Source organism: Atta colombica, unplaced genomic scaffold (assembly GCF_001594045.1).
Source record: "Atta colombica isolate Treedump-2 unplaced genomic scaffold, Acol1.0 scaffold100, whole genome shotgun sequence".
NCBI lineage: Eukaryota > Metazoa > Arthropoda > Insecta > Hymenoptera > Formicidae > Atta > Atta colombica.
In genome coordinates, this window is record NW_017259185.1 from 523,064 (window position 1) to 543,635 (window position 20,572).

General features: G+C 33.5%; 4 protein-coding genes across 6 annotated transcripts; 2 read left to right on the forward strand and 2 right to left on the reverse strand.

Annotated features, from left to right (window-relative positions):
- Positions 1 to 274: 274 nt before the first annotated feature.
- On the reverse strand, positions 275 to 3,986 carry LOC108685038 (INO80 complex subunit D). Its single transcript, XM_018189653.1, has 3 exons — positions 3,099 to 3,986; positions 1,133 to 2,538; positions 275 to 1,027 (listed from the first exon to the last, which is right to left on the reverse strand). The coding sequence occupies exons 2-3, from the start codon at positions 2,505 to 2,507 to the stop codon at positions 861 to 863; spliced, it is 1,542 nt and encodes a 513-aa protein (XP_018045142.1). The 5' UTR covers positions 2,508 to 2,538; positions 3,099 to 3,986; the 3' UTR covers positions 275 to 860.
- A 2,039-nt stretch (positions 3,987 to 6,025) lies between these two features.
- On the reverse strand, positions 6,026 to 12,273 carry LOC108684864 (dolichyl-diphosphooligosaccharide--protein glycosyltransferase subunit STT3B). The gene is made up of 7 exons (XM_018189392.1): positions 11,632 to 12,273; positions 9,847 to 10,545; positions 9,016 to 9,326; positions 8,412 to 8,943; positions 7,341 to 7,802; positions 7,093 to 7,183; positions 6,026 to 6,931 (listed from the first exon to the last, which is right to left on the reverse strand). The coding sequence occupies exons 1-7, from the start codon at positions 11,916 to 11,918 to the stop codon at positions 6,851 to 6,853; spliced, it is 2,463 nt and encodes an 820-aa protein (XP_018044881.1). The 5' UTR covers positions 11,919 to 12,273; the 3' UTR covers positions 6,026 to 6,850.
- Positions 12,274 to 13,148: 875 nt separating this feature from the next.
- On the forward strand, positions 13,149 to 16,470 carry LOC108685573. Its single transcript, XM_018190426.1, has 8 exons — positions 13,149 to 13,263; positions 13,581 to 13,751; positions 14,082 to 14,249; positions 14,317 to 14,485; positions 14,750 to 15,059; positions 15,790 to 16,056; positions 16,191 to 16,262; positions 16,369 to 16,470. The coding sequence occupies exons 2-8, from the start codon at positions 13,643 to 13,645 to the stop codon at positions 16,468 to 16,470; spliced, it is 1,197 nt and encodes a 398-aa protein (XP_018045915.1). The 5' UTR covers positions 13,149 to 13,263; positions 13,581 to 13,642.
- A 164-nt stretch (positions 16,471 to 16,634) lies between these two features.
- Positions 16,635 to 20,530, forward strand: LOC108686623 (zinc finger protein 320-like). 3 transcript variants are annotated; one of them, XM_018192056.1, is made up of 6 exons: positions 17,090 to 17,171; positions 17,308 to 18,297; positions 18,545 to 18,630; positions 18,711 to 19,026; positions 19,277 to 19,380; positions 19,452 to 20,123. In XM_018192056.1, the coding sequence occupies exons 2-6, from the start codon at positions 17,310 to 17,312 to the stop codon at positions 20,121 to 20,123; spliced, it is 2,166 nt and encodes a 721-aa protein (XP_018047545.1). In that variant the 5' UTR covers positions 17,090 to 17,171; positions 17,308 to 17,309. The 3 variants fall into 3 exon arrangements, with proteins under 3 accessions (XP_018047527.1, XP_018047535.1, XP_018047545.1); XM_018192038.1 differs by having other exon boundaries at positions 16,635 to 18,297; positions 19,452 to 20,530; XM_018192046.1 differs by having other exon boundaries at positions 16,635 to 18,297; positions 18,560 to 18,630; positions 19,452 to 20,530.
- Positions 20,531 to 20,572: the final 42 nt, after the last annotated feature.

Genomic DNA, 20,572 nt, shown 5'->3' on the forward strand with positions numbered 1-20,572 from the left:
TACAGTTATGTACGAACACCAAATATTTCTTTCAAATATTATATTTGACTCCAATTATTCTGTACTTTAATTTGTAGAGCTAAACTCCAGTTTGCAAATCAGAATATGTTATTCACAGTTGCTACAGTATAATCAATAACAGATAAAATCATTACAAATCAGTCATAAAAATACCTTTGTACCTATTATTTGAGTAGTCAGTAATTAGCTAGACATTACGTGTAATTCAATAAATATAGGATCTATTAGTAAACATAATTTAGATAATTCCTGCCGTTTATTTCAATAAAAACAAGCCATATATAAAAATGAAAACTATGCATCTCGTTTAGCTCGCGTGTATTGGAATCTAATTTGAACCATTAATGTGAACTTTAAGTCCACTTTCGTCCTTTCTACTTATACATTTCATTATTCTTCAAAATGATTGTATGTATTAATTGCAGCTATAACAATTTTTTCTAAGCAAATTTATCAAGTGCAAATCAAAGTATCTGCAAATAAGCTACAAATATAATGCATGTATTGCAAATGTAATAATAACGCAGAATGTCCGTGATTATTTGTCAAAAAGGATGGAATTCTCGGTTTTTACACTGCTACTTGTTTAACATAAACCTACCTGTGTTGTACCCGATGTTTTTATACTAAATTCATAAATTTGCTATTGTTTTTTTTTCATTTTTTACTTTCTGTATGTCAATCCCTGCCATTATCTCGGACTTGCGTGGCTATGTGATAAACAGTCTATAACGCAATCTTACGTTTAGCAGCACAGACACAAACAGTATTTCTTTCTACATTACAAGGAACACGCACGAATTCCTTTCCGAAAAATTATTACATTAGGATTGGTGGGGCTACGAGGCAATGTCTGACATAAGCTGGGCAAGCAAGGCCGGCTCTAAAAGTCCATGCGTCTGCCCCATCCTCTCCAAGTTTCGTACATCTTTATCAACTTCTTCCAAAGCCCGTTGCAATTCCTCCTCTTCTTCTCTCGACGGCTCATAATCTCCGTTTCTACCCTCTATAAATTAAAACACATCTTACATTATCTCATGAATTAAATATAACAACGAGTTCTACACAATCTCGAGATTTACAAAACCAAAGATATGGATGTTGCAATTACCGATAAATAAGTCGTTAAAAGCATCCGGGGGCAAGTTATTGAGCACGTTGCCAAAGTCATGCTCAGCAGAATCCAAGGAAGCGAATACTTCATTATCCCCAAGCTCGACTTTGAGTCCTCCGCTCAGGCCAAGAGAACCTAATCCCAATCCTAGATTTAAGTTCGACGTGTTTGAACACGTTCCTTGCGGAACATTCAAATTATTCAACATCTTGGTATGATTTTCACTACAGTTTATTTGGCTCATGAAATGACTCTCCTCGGGCATCAGTGCCACACTCTTGGTAGTCTCTATTTTATTAGAGGGCGGTCGTTTACGTTTCTTCGGCTTGGACTTGGGTTTAGGCTTCGCTGGGATAGGAGGGGAGACTGGAGGCTTTTTACGAGCTTTCTTTGGTTTAGATTCTTGGATTTTACGATGATAATTGTCTCTTTTTCTCGCGTGTTCTGGGCAAAGAGGTAATTCGTGCGCGACATCAAACACAGGAACACAACACTGTGTGTTGTCACTAAACTTGGCAGTGCAATGCTCAAATAAAAGCTGATCTCCATTCAACATAATGTGGCGGGAACAATGCCGGGTACAAGGCAAAGACGTTTGTTGGCATCCCTCCGCCCCACATAGCCCTCCAACTAATAGCGGTCCGTCGAGTACCTTGCTGGTACTTGGAGAGTCACACAAAGCTCGCGCGGTAGAAGTAGGATCTTTGGAAGCGGCATCCAGCAAACATCTGACCCTGTGCCGCAAAACAGCTTCAGTGTCAGCACCATCGATACGCAACTGAAGCAACTGTCGTTGTAGCTGCGAACGCAATTGGGATAGCCGAGCCGCTCGATTTGGTGATGTAGTAGATTCGCCGAAAACCCAATGACGCTGATGTATCATCAACTCGTCTCCGCTTGAATCGCTGTCAGATATCTCGTCCCCAGCCCTGGGATAATACAACAGCGTATGGTCCCGACTTGGCCTCCTAGGTCGCAATCTCTGCAAATTTTCAATGTGTCGTTGCTTACACTGAATTAAATTAGAAAATTTGTGATCCAAGTTCACCCCAATGCCGTTGTCGATGTTTGCCTCTGCTGTGGCATTGACTCCAACAATCTTGTAACCTGCAACTGGAACAGGCGCTACCCTTATCCTCTGCTTCATGCATTTCCCTTTTGACTTGTTGTTTTTGCAACTTTGCATCACTTCGGAATTTGTCGGTGGAACCACCGTGGCATGTCTTCCCGCTGTTGCAGCAAATGGTTCTGGTTCACTGAAAATGTATGGATCAACATCTTGATGTGCCTCGGTTTTCAGCAAAGCCTTCAAGCGGTCCGAAAACTTCAATTTATTGTCCATGTTTGAGTTTTCGGAAATTGGGACCTTCATTGATTGCTGCTTCTATCCAGATCTGTTCCACCTGCATTCTCAAATCCTCCAAGTCAACTTTCTTCCTATCTAGATCAAACTTAGTTCACGCTATGTGCTAAGATCCAAGATACAAACTATACCATTTGATTAGAAAAATGTAATACTGAGACTGTAAGAAAATTAAAAAATATGTTTCGTGTCATATCACAGATATTTTCTATTGCAAAGTTAATCAAGTAAAAAAAAGAAGATCCAAGCGTATTCGCATAAACAGTACTATTCTATACTGTACATAGCTCAATATAAGCTAAATTATATGATTTACCAGTCACATTTAAATATATCGATATGTTATACACGTAATGTATCCTTCTCTAAATGTACACAGTCATGGAATTTGTATTAATTAAACTTACAAAAGGCTTAAAAAACAATTATGCCTATTCAACGACTTTGTTTGCCTACGCAGTACAGAATTAATATTCAAATCGCATTGTCAACACCGCTCAATGCTATTCGTGAATGCGGTTTATGAATGTCGAGTTCCCTGGTTCAAGCAATAAGCGTGAACTTAGTCCATTGCTAGATGAGGACAAAAACGATCCTTGCCTCGCATAGTAGTCTACACCAAGCATGCCCTACACAACATGTCTGAGCAACTGCGTCGTCGTCGTCGTCGTCGTCGTCGTCGTCGTCGTTGTCGTCGCGCATCGAGCGGACGTTGAGTCGGTCTGCAGCACTGTTGGAGTGGCGCGCCTCGAGGATATCGCGGTTGGAAGCGTGGCCATATCACCAGAGGGTGATCTCCCCGCCGATGGCATAGACACGCGCACTCGATCAGAATCTTCTTTCCTGTGCCTTCTTTTTCCTCCTTTTTAGGTTAGGTTCGTTCACGTCACGTCACGTCGAGACGGCGGGACACGGCGTGTTCCCGATCCTCAACGAGGCAACCGGAAATACTCCTGGGACAGACCTCGCGGCATACTCAACTTCGAGATTGCTCGCGGACGCAGGGCTCTACCTGCTCACCAGCTCTCGTTCACGACGTTTCACAGGCACGATTTCGAAGGGAGGGGAAGGAGGGTTGAGGTTGGGACGACACTGCTGGGCTAGCAATCGCTCTTAACAAAGGCGACAACGGCGAGGGCGGATGTTCCGTCGAAACGTGCCACAGCACCGAGCTTCCCTGCCCCCTCGTGCACGGACTTGCTCACCACGGGTGGCACACACAATGCGGTCTCACGCGCAAAATTTCGACGTCTGTCGATAATAACATTAGAAAGACATGTCAGGCGTGCGGGGGCAGCAAAATGGCGGCCGCAGCGCGGCACGGTACATCACGAGTCAGTCCTTGGGGTTCAGGCAAAAAATCCTTGAATCTTCGAGCAATAATTGTCACGGATTCAATGATTATCTGAATCCACGTTGAATTAATAATTGTAGACGACACCGCAGACGAGACGTACGACGAGCGAGAGTCCGCGCCACGTGGCCAAAAGATCGTTCTGCGCTCTGTAGAACATAACCTGTGTATGACTCTGCGCGGGCGATAATTTTTCCTTTTCGAGACTTCTATGAACTACTATTTCAATGTAAATTGCACCTCGAATGTTCTAGAAAGAATAGTGAAGAAAGAGGTGCAAGGAAATCTGTACGAGCCGATGAATCGGCTACCTTCTTGTCCAATTTGCCAAAGCCAAGATTGCTCAAAGATTCTTCCCATTCGTTCGAAAGAAATTCAAAATCTAACTGCGAAAATGATTCACCCAACTATGTTAATGTTGCTTCATGCCTGAAGGGGACCATGTGCGAATTTATATTTGCTTTGTAGCTGAACTTTTTGCTCTTCTTTTTTCTTTATCTCGCTAATGTTTGATTATGTATCTGTTATTTTTTTAAGTACAAAAAGCGTGATAGTGCAAAGCATCTTAATATTCTTTTATAATGGAATTTTTTATCTCTTCTTTTTTTCCTCAAATCTTTTTTTGCTCTCTATATCTCAAGTCTCTTTATGTATATACATACATACCTATATCCTTTTATATACTAACATACATACTTACATACATACTTAATTTTATCATACAATCTTAATTTTATCTTCTCTGAACTGATTATCAAGAAAAAATAGTGACTAAAACGATTTAATATTTACATTAACTGCATGATTCATGTTCAAATATAATAGTCATGCATAATCATTGTATTTTCTTTTCAAGTTATATATATGGTATCTCCTTATCTGTGAAAATTTTTCTCAGTTTTATAATTTAGAGTTTATTAATTTTTCAAAATTTTTAAATAATTTTATAACTTTTTCGAAAATTTTTCAGATGTGTTATACAAATTCGAAGTGCCGAAAAAGCTCTTTACATTCTATTCTAGAATATCATATATCTTGAATATTCTGAAATATTCTAAAATTTTTGATAAAATCTAAAAAAGTTAATTTTTTTTCGAAATGAAAAATTTTAAAAACCTTAGAACATTTCAGAATTATATATATACATATATGAAAAATTCTAAGATGTAGATTTTCTCAGTATTTCTGAAAAATATTCTAATTTATATAAAAATGCTTAAAAAAATTTATTTACCTATCGAATTGCTCAGACAAAACAAAGTCTAAAATCAAAACACAAGCATTTTTGCGGGAGATATCTAAAAGACGTTTTATATCTCGATTTTACATTTCTGTCTGTCTGATCGACAACGATACAATGAAATCAATTAAAAAGGTTTAAAAATTTTAAGTGGAAATATTTTTTAAAAATGATCATATAAGGGGCGTTTAGTTTTTTCATAAAAAAAAAATTTGTTACGGTTGATAAGATTGAAGAAAAAAAATTATGTAATAGCCTCTATCTATTTTTCCCTCGTTTATCAGGCCTCTCATGTTTGTATAAAATATACATGTGACTGTTTTTTCATACATTTGATTGCGGCAATTAATATAGAAAATGCAGAATTTTTTTATCGATTTCAACAAGTAATTCATAGATTTGTCGCGAAGATTAATTATCTGGGATTCATAATTTATTAATTGTTACGTAAAAATGAATAAATTTTTTCTCACTTACAAAATGGATATAAAACTGTCAAGACGTTCAGGAAAATATTTAATAAACCATATAAAAAAGAACAGATTTAAATGTTATTGCTGCCTTGATGCGTTAATATGTAGATCGATAATATTCGAGCTTTCGTATCATCGAATTGAAAATTTTTTAATCCCAGAAATTACAAGTATTAATAAATGATACTTTCATAAACAATGTTTGCAATTATATCTATATATTATGTAATTATATTTATTATATCATTTATGTATTATTTATTAAAATTTATAGAAGTTATAGAAAGGAAAAAATATGCTGAATTAATGCTCCTTCGTAACTTATTTAGAATTCCTTTATATTATAAAAAAAAAATAAAGCTGTGCGCGCAATTTTTATATTTAATTTACATTATTTATATGAAAAGATTTCTTTCACTAGATGAAACGAAAATTAAATTGGATTAGCATTTCAAATGCGTATTTCATAAATAACAACACTGTGTTATTACAAATGTTTATCTTTCAACAAGGTGCTATACAACAAACTGTGTACATATGACACACACTCGATCGTTCCGACGTTTCGGCTGAAAATCGGCGGAAGTTTGCTTATTTCGATAAACTTCACCCGATGCAATACCGTGTAATATATTAATAAACATATTATGTAACATAAACGTGTGTGTACACTAACTAGATGTCTTACAAGTTTCAATTTACATGAGACCTTCATACAATTGCAGATTGATAACAAATAAATCAATTTCAAGTTATTTTACATCATTAGCTATTAAATGCACAATTGGCTCATAAAAAAATGATTAAACGTGGAATTTAATTCCTTTAGAACGCAGAAAACAGACTGTACATTTGTGACTTTCTCTAATAAATATATTCATATAAATATATTGATCCAATTATATCGAAGATTACGTATGATCTGGATAGTAATTCAAAAAGATATTACATTAATAAATGATGTAATTAAGTAATAAATGATCGAAGACTTTTCAATATAAAGAATAATAAATGAAGGACGAATAACAATACATATGCGTGTGAGCCAAATATTATGAGAAAAGATTTTTAAAAACAATATTTCATAAAACTATTAATTTGTCAACCTGGAGATGATGGAAACTATTCAATCATTTTTTGAAGATTCTACTCTTTAAGTCGATTGAACTGTTCTGACATTAAATTCTTAATTCGAGGTATAGTGGTAGACCCAAGGGACGGTAATTCTTTTATTATAAAAGTGTTGTATTTGCAAACTGTTTACGAAATAGTCAGCGAATCTTCGTTACGTCGTTCGTCGTTGAGGTCTCTGCCCTTTAATAACAACTGGCCGGCCTTTTATGACACCTCGTTTACGCCGTGAAGTCTGAAACATCAATGCCCGACGCCCCATAACTTCAACTACGTTTCCAGATCAATTAATGCATCATGATAAAACGGCAAAACGATACGAGAAATTGCATGATTAAAAAAAATATATCTGTCATTCTGTATCGTAAGACCGTAAATATATATATGCATACCAACCTTTTTAGTAACATATGAATTCGCGCGACGAGTAATAACTCGTTCGGAAATCGGAATTATTGGTCTATTAAACTCCGCTGGTTTCTTCACCCTACAGATACATTTAAAAATTATATTAATAAATAATAATATTAATAATAAATAATAACATTAATAATAAATAATAATATTAATGTAGTATTTTATAACAATAATAAAAGGATAATGATATATTAAATTTTAAGTAAAAGCTGAAATGTGTCATTCACCTGTAAATCCTGACAAGCCAATGCTCAGTAGTGTAAGCTTCTTCCAGATATGTTAACTGGAAATTTTTATTGCCTATTTCCGCATTACGAGTACGATCATATCCGTAAGGCGATCGATAGTCTATTTTAACGTCCCCGAACCGGTAATAACTCAGTTTATACATTAGCGAATTCAAAAGAGTTGGAGAGCCTTCAGAATCCACACGAAATTCCCCTCTTTCGGTGAAATAATCACTTTCGCGAATGTCTTGGGGATGTTCACCCTCGGCGATACGGACCATCCATAAGAATTTGTTGATATCGTCACCTGAATATCCAATCATCCCGCCAAAGATAATCAACACATAGTCCACATCTAAAGACGTCATAATATCGTAAGCAGCACTTTCATTCGAACTCATCGCTTTACCAACTAGAGCTATGTGCGAATTATTCCACGTATTATTATCCACGAGGGTAGTTCTACAAAAGAGAATTCACGCAGCAATGTTAAATTAATGTTAAATTAATTTCATATATTAATTTATAAATTTTATATATTATTATAATATATGCAAGATGACAAAAAAGTTTAGCCACAAAGTTTTATATGTTTATGAAATCATTATCCAGGTAATAACTAATGTTATTGTAATTTTAACATTCAAAATGACATTAAAGACATTTTAATATTACATTGACGATAAATAACGTCAATTAGTTTGGTAACAACGTATAAAACAAATTCTTAAATATTAGTTACATAATCTTATTAATTGTAAATATCAAAAAAACTGCATCAAAAAATTGTTATTAATTGATTGGAGACCGCTCTATTAGTTACTTGGCGTAATTCATTCGCGGAAAGATTTGTGCTCATCGTTGATGCATATCTTAAAGCTTGCATTAAAGTTAAAGATAAGCATTTTAAATATTAATTATTGTTTTTAGTACATAATTATTATTTTTAAATAACTAACATTCCAGAGTTTATTTTTTTTAATATAAGTTACTAATAATTTAATAAAAAACTTTGTGTCTATAGTTCTTTTTCTATAGTTCCTGTATTAAGTGATATTATAAGCGTTGTACCTGTTAGCCATACCAGCAATCTGATATCCGTAATCCCACCAGCTCATGACTCTAGCGTCATTGGCGGTGTTTTGTGCTAACCAATAGTAAGCTTCTCGAAAATCATCCAGTATGGCTCTGCCACCATCGTTACTGTAGGACGCCAAAACAATAGATGGACTAGAATAAGCATTACTAGTCACCCACGTGCAGTGCACGGTAAACATCATCAGCAGCATTAACATGCCGATAATAATGACATTGCGAAGATTAGGACCTAATCCGTCACCGTTGCCTTTTGACCTCTCATGTTTCATTCTGCGAAGTTTACCGGCCTTATCATACAACGCTCTACCGGGACTTCTCTCTCTTTCTTCCTCACTCTCCTCGTTACTCTCATTATCGTTACCGTCTCTGTCTTCTTCTTTGAGGAACAGTTCCACGAGTCTACTGACAGCGACTCCAGCCAGTATACACACTACTGGAGTCAGAGTCAACATAAGTCTTACCATCACACCAGCAAAATAAACGGCACTTATGGCATATAGTACGACTGCAAGAAGAATATTACAATTTTTCTTATTGATATTTTATTCCAAGACACACTCTCATCATAGATTCTTACCAAAAACACGCTCGTCATTGACATGTGTGATGCAGTACCAAAGACCAACTGGAAACAATGCAACTAAAATGTGCAAGTCAAAGAAAAAACTGAACCAAGTTGTCGGCTGATGTTCCGATACAGATGCTATTATAGGGATATGTATCTTGGCATAACCAGTATCCCACAATGAATAAAATCTACCACTCCATGGAGCGACAACGCCAGTGTATGTTAAGATGATCAAAATTAATAGCAGCATACTAGTTGTTACAGCCACCACACCACCGAAATATTTCATTTCGGATTTGGTAAGTACAGTTCTTAAGTATCTGCAATTAGAGAGCTCAATGTAAGTATACTGCAATATATATCAGAGTATGTCCAAAATGTATACTGCAATATATATCAGAGTATGTCCAAAATGTATACTAATGAGAAAAATTTTTTCTGTATTTATTTGTAAAATAATATAATCATGTTTTTCTGTATCAATTACAAACATCAATTTATAGAATAGTAAATAAAATTTTCAAAATTTAAATAAATGTAAGCATTATTTGATATGGATATAATAATAAAATGTAAATATTTCTAATTAAAATATTATTATAACAATTGTAACGCTTAAGTTTTTCAATTTTACTATTTTTATAATTTGTTAAAGAATGAATTTTGTTATCAAGCTTTAATTTTATTTTAATTTTTATTTCTATAATTCTTGTAAATTTAGACAGAAAATTTTCATTAGTTAAATATTTTAGGAATATGTTTGTATTACTATGAATAAATATTGCAAATTAAAATAATATGCAATAATGAACAAATTAATGTTATAAAAACAGCACATACCTAAAAGCTGCTACAAAGATTGTCAAACCAAATACGCCACTAGCTGCCATATGTTCAGAAGTTCTAATCGGTTGAAAACCGACGAATGGAATCTGCATACTTAGTAAAAGTCCGAGAACGTAAAACGTAGTGTAACTCGTGAACAATCGATTGCTAAAGCGATTCATGATCAGTAAGGCAAACACATGAAGTGGAATCAGATTAATAATGAACACATAGCCTCCCCATGCTGATACCATATAGAAGTAAGATAGGGCAGTTATGCTCGCCCAAAAGATTGAGCCAGTTTTGACTGATTTAACCCAAAGATAATAGGTAATTTGCAATGCAAAGATCGCGATTCCCTCATTGTCGTAACTCCCGGCTACGGATCTCGAGATGTAGCCAGGTACAATGGCGATGAAACAAGCGGCGAACAAGCCAGCCCCAGCACTCCATATTTCCTTCGTTAATAAATACGTAGATATGGCAGTAAGGCCACTAAAAATTGGAGCTAGAAATACACATATGTCTCTTATATGCACTGGTATGTTCAGAGAGTGCAGTATGTAGTGTATCGATCCAGATGTTATCATAAGTCCAGGATAAACGGTTCCACCAACAATCCGACCTAATGGATACCAGGCCCGTTCGTCGAACCAGTTTAGAAAATTGTAGAATCCATGTTGAACCATGTATGCTGTCGCTCTATAATTGAACCTGAATTTAAAACATATTTATTACATCCTATCCGCTAATTAGTAAAAAATTCGTAATGCTATTTACTTATAAAAATGAATCAATATACAGACAGAATAAACAAAATAAAAATACAAATCCTTTAACCTAAATTTAATTTATTTAAATTATTTAACTTATCAATATCCAGATAGTCAAATTAGCTAAAAATAGGTACTATATAACATATTACATTAATAAATAATAAGTATAATCTACTGTTTTCCTGATATCTATAAAAATATATCAGAAAAAAAGCAACATTATGAAATCATAGATTTTCTATAGCTAAATTAATGTATATATTTTTGGAACTTCACTGATCCTTTTTTATTTCTATATTAGAAATAAAATCTTTTTTTCTCATTTCAGCCAAATATCGAACATATACTTTCAAACTAATTTAGCTATAAAAAAAGATTTAAAATGAAATAAATATATTTGATATTTGGCTAAGGATCCTATTTTTAACTTTTATGTGTCAATGTCATCACATTGTCAGTTTTATACATAGTAAAAAAAGCTAAACAATGAAACAAAATTAAAACAAGTGTTCTATCTTTGTTATTCATTGAATGTCAAAGATAAAACGATTTGTGTCGACTATGTCATTATAATAGGAGCCCTAGGCCAATATTACATATACATTTGTCAAATATTAATTGGCTAGGATAAAGAAATCCAAGATTTCTATCTTACAGCCAATTTACATTAACATGTTTGAAAAATTTATGACAAATGTAATATTAGCCTAAAGCAAGAAGTACAGGAATAAAAAACAGACATGACACAATATGCTGCTATGCAATATTTCTGCTGCATTTAAGTCTGCTTCAGTTAAATTATAGTTGACAAAAAAATCAAGTATAAGGAAGACATAGTAGATAGAAATCTAAAATTGACTATCTGGATACTCGTTCTTTTATATTTTCCAGATAAATTTGAATTATTGGCTACTAACTCATGCTTCCATTATGTAACGGGAAAATAATAGAACGATAGTTTATCAAAAATATGATAGTATATATCACATGGTCATGTTGAATGATCCCACACCAGGTTACGTACCAGGGATCAAATTCATGTATGATGCTTTCAAAGCGTATGACCGCAAAAAGCCTCGAGGCGAAACCAGAGATCCAAGCAAGTAAGAGAACGGTAAAGGTGATGAGGGAACTTAAGCCAGCGGCGTTTGTCAATGTGGAGGACTTCATCTGTTTGGTCGTCGACCTCTTATCAGGGAACATGACCTTCGCGTTGGCTGACGATGTAGAGGACGACGACGAAGAGGACGACGAGGGCAATTGCTGCTGCTGCTGCTGCTGGTGTGACGACGATGACTTGTTCGGCAACATGTTCTCTTGTTGGCCCGCGCCCGCCACGAGCGCGTTAAAATGTGCGATACACCGTATATATATCCGCGTATTATCGATATTCAGAACGTGGCGCGTTCGCCATATGTGCCTCCAGAATACCCGTGGTCCAGTGCGTAAGTTGAAACTATTGAGAGCGGGGCGCAACGAATTATCAAATATCTCACTGCACACTTGAACTTTAGGAGGCTAGGACACGTCGAACGCCGGCTACGTGTTAATCATGACTTCCACCGCAGCATCCGCGAAATTCGCACCAGAGTGCAGTAGTAGACAGGAAGTCGATAACTTTTGAATTTCGAACATGCGATATCGACATATCGCTCGTTCAGCCTCAAGGTGCAATTTTATGCAATTTCATACTGACGTTCGACGCTCATTTTTAGAGTCAAAATAGGTCACATAGTCAAAACTGACGAAATCAAGCGTCATTGGCTGCACTCAGCAGAGAAAGCAGCTTTACAACTGTTACAAAATTCTCAGATGTGATTGGTTTATACATTTAGATCCAGTGAGGAACTAAGGGCAAGGCTAATCATATTAAAGAATTTTACAGTTGCAAAGCTGCTTTTTCTTCTAAACGCAGCTATTGGCTGCGTTCAGCAGTTTATTTTGCAACTTTTGGAAGTTTTTTTCGCGTTGATTGGGTTATGCTTTTAGTTCAAGAGGAATGGTCCTATCAGCAGATAATCATAAAACGGTTGCAAAATTGTTATGTTCTGCTGAACGCAATCATTGTCGCTTGTTTTGATGTTAAAAATAAGCGTCGAATGTTAGCATAAAAAGGTGTTTTTTGTGATCTTTCTGGACAAACCAATCAGAAGATCCTATATAGAATTAATCAATAATTGGCAATTAGAGAATTAAATATCCATTAGGTACCACTTGTTATTTTTAAAAAACGTACTATTTTTATCTACCAATTAAATTATTTTATTTTCAAGTTGACGATATTGTGTTCAGTCTGCTTTACAATGCAATAATTATGATAACTAAAATATATCTTAATAATTCTTCTGATGATGCTGAGATTTAATTCAATCAATGATATTGTGCCAACAATTCGTGGTAAACAATTTGTTTTTCTTGGTAAAAGGAATCCCGCGTGTTTTAAAGGCAACGGAATCAAGATTAGTTCATAATTTCCAGATTTTTAGGTAGAGTGCAATACCATTCTTTGACTTTTAATTTTTTTCTTGTGATGTTAACACAACACTAAACAGGCGTTTCAAATCGTAAGATTCGAAAAAAAGGAAAATCTGTTAATGACAACATAATAGTGGAACGAAGTTAATATTCAATTTATTAAGAGAATAGACAGAATTATGTAAGCAAATACACAAAATAAAAAGTATAAAGACAAGCGTTATATAACCTCAGGGAAAGATTGAAAGAAATTCTTCAAGTAGTGCTAGAAAAACTTTTATTTTGAATAGTTTAAACATAAAAAAATGTTTATGAATGAAACGAATAAAGCTGAAAGTTTATATAGTTATTGTACATGTTTTATAATTTGTAAACGATTCGAAATAACAGATAAATGGTTTAATTTTTAGTTATAATTTGTGTAATTATGATATATTCTTATTTATATTGTACATAAGTTCACATAATTCCATCTTAAAATCAACTTTATTTTTGCAGAACGTAATTGTAACAGAGAAATATCATCATAAATAATATAAATAAAGTACATTGAAACTCCAATGTTCTCCAGTAGAGCAAGATTAACAAAACGCACAGGAAAAAATCCCACTGGACGTTATGATTTTTTAAAGCTTTTAGTCACCGAGTATACAACAACATCATCTAAAGGTAAAAGATTAATTCATAACATGAACATATTTTTTAATTCTAAAGAAATGTACATGTTCTTGGAACTTAGCAAAGTTTTTGTTATTAGTTTTATTTTTTTAATTTTTCAAGTTTAAAACTGAAAAGTAAAATTATGAAACAAAATTATTTTAAATCATTTATATTTAAAAATCAAGAAAAGTCTTAAAATCATCAAGACTCATATGTTCTAATTATGTTTAATATCGCTTACAAAAGAATATGAATAAAAATTTATCAATAAAATTATTGCTTTTCTTGATATATATAATCTGTGTAACAATAATTAATCAACGTCTTTCAAATTATTAGACGCACAGGAGCAAGTATTAGCAAATTTGGCAAATTTTGCGTATGATCCTGTAAACTATGGATACATGAGACAATTAAAAGTAATTGATATATTTCTCAATGCTTTATCTCAAAGCAATCCAAAGTTAGTACGTTTTGGTATTGGTGGTCTCTGCAATTTATGTTTAGGTAAGCATATTTTTGTTACGTGCAAAGAGTCTAATATTTGTTGTATTATATGTAATATTCTTTTCAGATGGAATAAATAAATTATATATTCTGCGCAATCAAGGTGTCGAGTTAATATCATCATTACTTTCTTCCGAAGACGAAGATGTTTTGCTTGGAGTAATTACTACCTTAATGTTTTTGATAACACCTGAATCAGTAAATGAGATAACATCACCTAGAATAATTAAACGCATGCTGGAACTTTCGGATCCATCATATGAACATAGACGTGTTAAAAATGTAGCAACGTTATTCCTAAATGACTTTTGTGAAACGAGTGCTATAGAGAAAGTGAAGACAGAGAATCAGTCTTGTAAAAAATGAATCTAATTTATTGAATATTTATCTAATGCTCTTTATTGATTTAAATTGATATTTTTAGTAACTTGTAATATAGAAAATAATATCATGAAACTAATTCAATTCTTTGCTGGGTTTCTCAAAAACCACTCTGTAAGAACCACCAAAATACGATCATTCGCTGATACAACAATGAACAATTTGAGAGAAGGAGATCAAGTGTCGGTTCTGAAAATAATAACAAATGATGATATACTCAAGTTTGCTGAATTAACAGGCGATCATAATCCAATACATACTGAATCAGCAAGAAATATTGCGCATGGTGCTTTGCTCAATGGCCTAGTGTCAGGTTTAATTGGTACAAAATTACCTGGTGCAGGTACTATAGTTATCGAGCAAAATATTACTTTTCCTAAACCATGTTATGCTGGCGATACTGTAGAAGTTATAGTTAAAATTACATCAGTAAGAAAAATCATTAAATGCGTATATATGTGTATTGCTAATGGAGATAGAATCGTATTAGAAGGAGAAGCTAAACTTATGAGAAAAATATTGTAATATTTTATCATTTTACACTGTAAAAATATTTATAACGTATAAAATTATAAAAAATATTTAATAAAAAATTTAGTAAAACTTGACATGTTTTATTTCATAAATATATGTTCATGTATAAATACATATCATGTATGTTGATAATTATAGAAAATAGATATTTATATGTAGTTTGAAATTATTTTTAAGTTTTCTCTGAACATAATTTTATCTGTAATAATATCATCAAAATTGTAATTAAAATCTGTTGCTAATTTGTACATAAGATATATCCCAATCATAAAACAATTAAAATGGGACTCTTACATTGCACCTAAAATTTTGCTTAGCAAGCATTTCAAATGTGGCCCATGAGAACATTGCAACATACTGTGACAGATTTAAAGCATCGATTTTATATTTGAGTGCAGTTTTGTGAAGTGATACAGTATAGTTCGGTGAAAAGAATTTTGCAGTAAATATTTAAATTAATTTAATTTATTAAAATTCAAAATCGCAGATTCTCTCAAAATCAAGATATATTCTTCATTTTATCCTTTTAAATATTTAAGAATCGTTTATATATAATTTAATCTGACTAATATAGTTAAGATTGAACAAAAAGCAATGTTAATAATAGTAGTAATTCATATTTCAGATCAAAATGTATTTAATATTAGTGATGATGGCTCTTTGTATATCATATTCTTATGCAGAAAATAATAGTACTGTTACAAATATTAAGTCATCTACGAATACAAAACAGCCAACTGGCTGCGTCTGCGCTATATTTTTAAGCGGACAATTTAAGAAAGGCAGCAAGGAACAACCCAAAGGATATCCTGCACTTATCCATGAATATCCTGATTCAATTCCATGTACTACTATTGGGAACAAACTTTGTGTCAACAAATGTCTTGAAATTGTAAGTTTAAATTTTAATCGTTAAGAAATTATATATCCTTGATTCTTAATAATTAATTATTAGTAATTAATATTTAATTTGTATCACCCTTCTAAGTAAAATATTTATTAATAACAAATTGAAATATTTCACAGATAGTGAAACATTTACCAAACAGTCAAGCAGTTCTATGTGCTTCTATAGATCGTGATTGTCACAAAGAAAGAGTGAGTACACGTATATATAAGTTAATTTTTACTATATCTTTATTTGAAATTATGAAAATTATTTTGTGTATTGAAACCATATCATCTTAATAATATTTCTTTATAGGCTTATCTTTTCTTCAAAAATTGTAAAGATGAATGGATAAACACGAACCTATCAGCCGGTAGAGAATATTGCTGCAAAGATGGCATGCCATATAAATGTTAATTAACATGTATTTATAGGATAACATTTTTGCATCGAAACGTCTTCGATTTTTATATTATAGTTTGTAATCTTGACAATTTAAACAATTTTTAATAAATTCATTCGCTTAATGCTTATAATACTTTGAATATCCCACCATTTAGCTTCTAAATATAGCTTGAAGATCATCAGATACGCTCCATAAAGACACGCAGGAATTCAGCACGAATATCTCAAACCATCACCGTCCTTCTATATTTAGACTTTGAGGTATGAAAATTTTGTATACGCGGTATCAGTGCAGAGTCTATAATTCGTAAAATTTGGGATTAGAGTGATCGTTGGCTATCAAGGCACATCCTGAACTTCAACTTTAAATTATTAAATCAAGTTCAAGTATAACCCCAGGAATTTCAATCAATATTACACTATGTCAGTTTTAAATTACACGATCGTACTGTTTATTGTTGCAACTTCACGATCACACAACACTTGGTCAATTACCTTGAAGATATTAAAACTAAGCAGTATATAGTGATATAGTTATACAAAGATGTGCCACGTTTTATAGAAATTGGCAAAGTTGCGCAACACATGATTAGAAAAGAATATCAGATTCCGTGATAATAAAACATATACACAAAATGTGTGCACGAGTCCTGGCATGTCCGCTGTGTTCGCAACCTGGATTCCTAACGCTTGACGCGCTACGAGCTGGACTTGTAAGTGTAGCGACTCGACCTTTAATATGTCCTGTCTGTAACGAAGTATTGTTAGGCATAGATAAATTAACTATACATTTATTTGGTCACACGATCAATCTGAACAATGCTACAGCAGAATCGTCTAAATCTGTAGATATGGCTGCTACCAATGAGCATCTGGTCGCTATCCACAATGCACACAACATTGCACCGCAAAACTGGAACATATTGAAGCAATTAGATAAAGTTGAAAGTGGTAACAATAGGACAAAACTATCAGATTCTGACGTGCCGAATGTAGAAAATATCTCTGCTATAGATTCCCAACCTAAAATGCAAAGCTTAGATTCATCAACAAAAGGCATGAATCAATCTAGTTTCATATCAGATTACAATCATGACGTGATTAAAGTAAACATTCTTCCGCAATCAAATTCTTCCGGGAATCATAACACAGTTCAGAAAGTAATTACAAATCTGCAACAGGAAACAAATTATGTGATGCAGTATTTTTGTAATGATATCAAGCATTTGAATGTATCCCAGGAAGCTATACAGGCGGAGAAAACAGCTATTTCAGATTTAATTATTGCAACAAAGATAGCAGAAACTGTAGATACCAACATCTATCAAGATATTGAAAAGGAATGCACTGAATCAAAGAGTAGTCATCGTGTCTTAAAAGAAAAACTGATAACAGATTTAATTGAAGAAGAGCATGATCTTCATAATTTTCAATCAGTCCAGAATATAATCGCAAATGTCTGCGCGAAAAAGTCACTGGAAGAACACAATGATAAGGAAGACTTGCTTAATACGAAGAACGCGATACTCGAAACAAATACCGGGGATCAAAATCAAAATTTAGAACACGACCAAATATTACCTCATATACAAACAAGTGCCAAAGCCATCCATACGATAGCACCGAAGGAAAAAACGGAAAGATGTAATTTATGCGGCTTTTACTTTCCTGACACCAACATTTTAGCTTTACACGAAAAATTAGTGCACGAGCAGGATTCAAGCAATAATCCAGAAAAAGTTCTTAAGAATTACTCTTGCTATCTGTGCTCTAAGGTATTCAAAATGCGAGGCAGCTTAATGGTGCATATGAGAGTAGCTCACATTGGACATAATTCAGGCAAGTAATTTTATTATATCTAATTAATAAGTAATTCAATATATTACTAATTTCCTAAAATACAACGGCACAATTTAAAATTTTTCAGAAAATAAATTTCAATATTTTAAATCATTAATTTTTCAATAAATTAAAAAAATGACAATTTTTAAGTTATATCATTGTTGTAGCAAATGAGGAAAATGTAATTATTATTATAGTTTATAATTCGATACAATACGCAATTAAAATTTTTCACACATGATAGGTTCTTTTTCTAAAGGTGACCAAAATGAAGTCATCTGCGGCGACGCTGGATACGCGTGTCCTACATGTGGAAAGAAATTCAAGAAAGTGAGGATATTTCTACGCGTTTTATTTGATATTGCAAACTTAATAAAAATATAAATTTTTCTCTTGCTTTTGCGTTTCAGGAGCAACATGTAATACAACATTTAAAGACCCACGAGGGGAAGCAATGGGAGTGTGATACTTGCAGTAAAATGTTCACGACGAAATATTTTTTGAAGAAGCACAAACGACTGCATTCAGGAGAAATGCCTTACAAATGTAAAATATGTGACAAAAGCTTCACCTTCCAACAATCGTATCACAAGCACAGACTTTATCACAAGGATGATAAGCCGCATACTTGCGCGACTTGCGGTAGATCGTTCAAGGAACTCTCCACGTTACATAATCACGAAAGGATTCACACCGGAGAGAAGCCATTTGCTTGCGAGACATGTGGTATGTTACGAAAGAACGAACATTAAAGATGAACCGATGCAGAATTAATCAAATAAACAATCGTTTGGGATTGACTAACAATTACTATTCATTATTTTGTTTGCGTAGTGTCTGTAATATTATGGTGTGCTGTGCATGGCTTACTGAAATGCAGGTAATTTTTCACGAGAAACGCTTATCTTGTAAGTGTGCTGTAGGCCACAACAACGATAATAATCTTCCTACAACTGCCGTACTAATTCTTCTGCAGGAAAATGTTTCCGTCAGCGTGTTTCGTACTTAGTCCATCGTCGAATTCACACAGGAGTGATGCCTTATAAATGCACAATGTGTGGCAAAAGCTTCCGATACAAGGTACAAAGTGATTGAATGTTTTCAGATGTGACGCTCAATCTTTTGTTAATTCACATAATTCGCGCTTATAGGTGAGTCAAAGAACTCATAAATGTCCTGTACAAACTTCAGGCAGCACACAGCAATTAACATCTGATACACGAGAGGCTGATAACAGCACAGTCAGGTCACAGGTCACTGATACCCTGCAAGAAAATCAATTAATAACAAATACCGCCGATGAAGAAAATAAGTTCGTTTTAATAATAAATGCTCAAGGACAACCTGTTTTAGCGCTGCACTCAGAAATAAATAATATATCTTCTGAGAGAAAGGAACAAGGCATTGAATTTACAGAAGCCAGCAATACTAACGAAGATCTAAAGAGCAAGACATGGAGTAACAGTCTCAATAGTACGGGACTAAAGGAGTCAGCGGAATTAATTGAAAGAGTACAATCAAACAATGAAAAGATAGATGCAAAAAGCACGAACGATTTCTTTTCCATAGTGATGTCACCTCTTGAAACTAGCATATCATCTTCGACGTTTGAAATGGAGCACTTGAGAGTATCTTCGCCTAAACATAAAGAGAATCCAATAGATTCTTACACCGACTTCCCACAAGTTTCTGGAAATGTACGAATCAATTTAGAGCCAGACATACAGCAAAATTTCAGCCATAATAAGAATGTCACAGAATCTCTGCAAACCATAAATGAAGAATCATTGAAAGAATTGCTATATGGTATGGATAGAAAATGAAGCAAATATACACTTCCAACTTAAGTGGCTCCTAGATAATCAATATATTATTGTAAAGTTATTAATTGTCTAGAGGTTGTAGACTATTTGTTTTAAATTATTTAAAAGAGGCATTAATAATATTGTTGTACAATATTGAGTATCTAAGGGGCTATTTTAATAGCACAAACTACAGAAAAACTTCATTTATCTAAATATGAGGGGGATAAGATAATTGGCGCCATTCTATTTTTCTATCTTTCATGGCAATCAATGATTACAATGTTAACAAAGACAAACTTGTGTGGATTTGTATCCCCAAATAGAAAGCATTGAAGAACTCAAGTGTGAGTTTGTATAGTTGGAATTGAATATGAATTTGTTTGTATAAAATGGAATATAGATAAATGAAGTTCTACTGTAATGAAATAGCATCCATTGTAGATAAATATATATATAATATATATATT

Excerpts from the sequence above, each read along its gene's own strand:
- LOC108685038 (XM_018189653.1), bottom strand. The coding sequence starts at position 2,507 with ATGAAGGTCCCAATTTCCGAAAACTCAAACATGGACAATAAATTGAAG. Across the intron at positions 1,028-1,132 it reads TTTTAACGACTTATTTATCG|AGGGTAGAAACGGAGATTAT; the intron begins GTAATTGCAACA and ends TTTAATTTATAG.
- LOC108684864 (XM_018189392.1), bottom strand. The coding sequence starts at position 11,918 with ATGTTGCCGAACAAGTCATCGTCGTCACACCAGCAGCAGCAGCAGCAG. Across the intron at positions 8,944-9,015 it reads CAATGACGAGCGTGTTTTTG|TCGTACTATATGCCATAAGT; the intron begins GTAAGAATCTAT and ends TTCTTCTTGCAG. Across the intron at positions 7,184-7,340 it reads TGGCTTGTCAGGATTTACAG|GGTGAAGAAACCAGCGGAGT; the intron begins GTGAATGACACA and ends ATGTATCTGTAG.
- LOC108685573 (XM_018190426.1), top strand. The coding sequence starts at position 13,643 with ATGTTCTCCAGTAGAGCAAGATTAACAAAACGCACAGGAAAAAATCCC. Across the intron at positions 16,057-16,190 it reads TCAACAAATGTCTTGAAATT|ATAGTGAAACATTTACCAAA; the intron begins GTAAGTTTAAAT and ends AATATTTCACAG. Across the intron at positions 16,263-16,368 it reads GTGATTGTCACAAAGAAAGA|GCTTATCTTTTCTTCAAAAA; the intron begins GTGAGTACACGT and ends ATTTCTTTATAG.
- LOC108686623 (XM_018192038.1), top strand. The coding sequence starts at position 17,094 with ATGTGTGCACGAGTCCTGGCATGTCCGCTGTGTTCGCAACCTGGATTC. Across the intron at positions 19,027-19,276 it reads ATTTGCTTGCGAGACATGTG|GAAAATGTTTCCGTCAGCGT; the intron begins GTATGTTACGAA and ends ATTCTTCTGCAG. Across the intron at positions 19,381-19,451 it reads GCAAAAGCTTCCGATACAAG|GTGAGTCAAAGAACTCATAA; the intron begins GTACAAAGTGAT and ends TCGCGCTTATAG.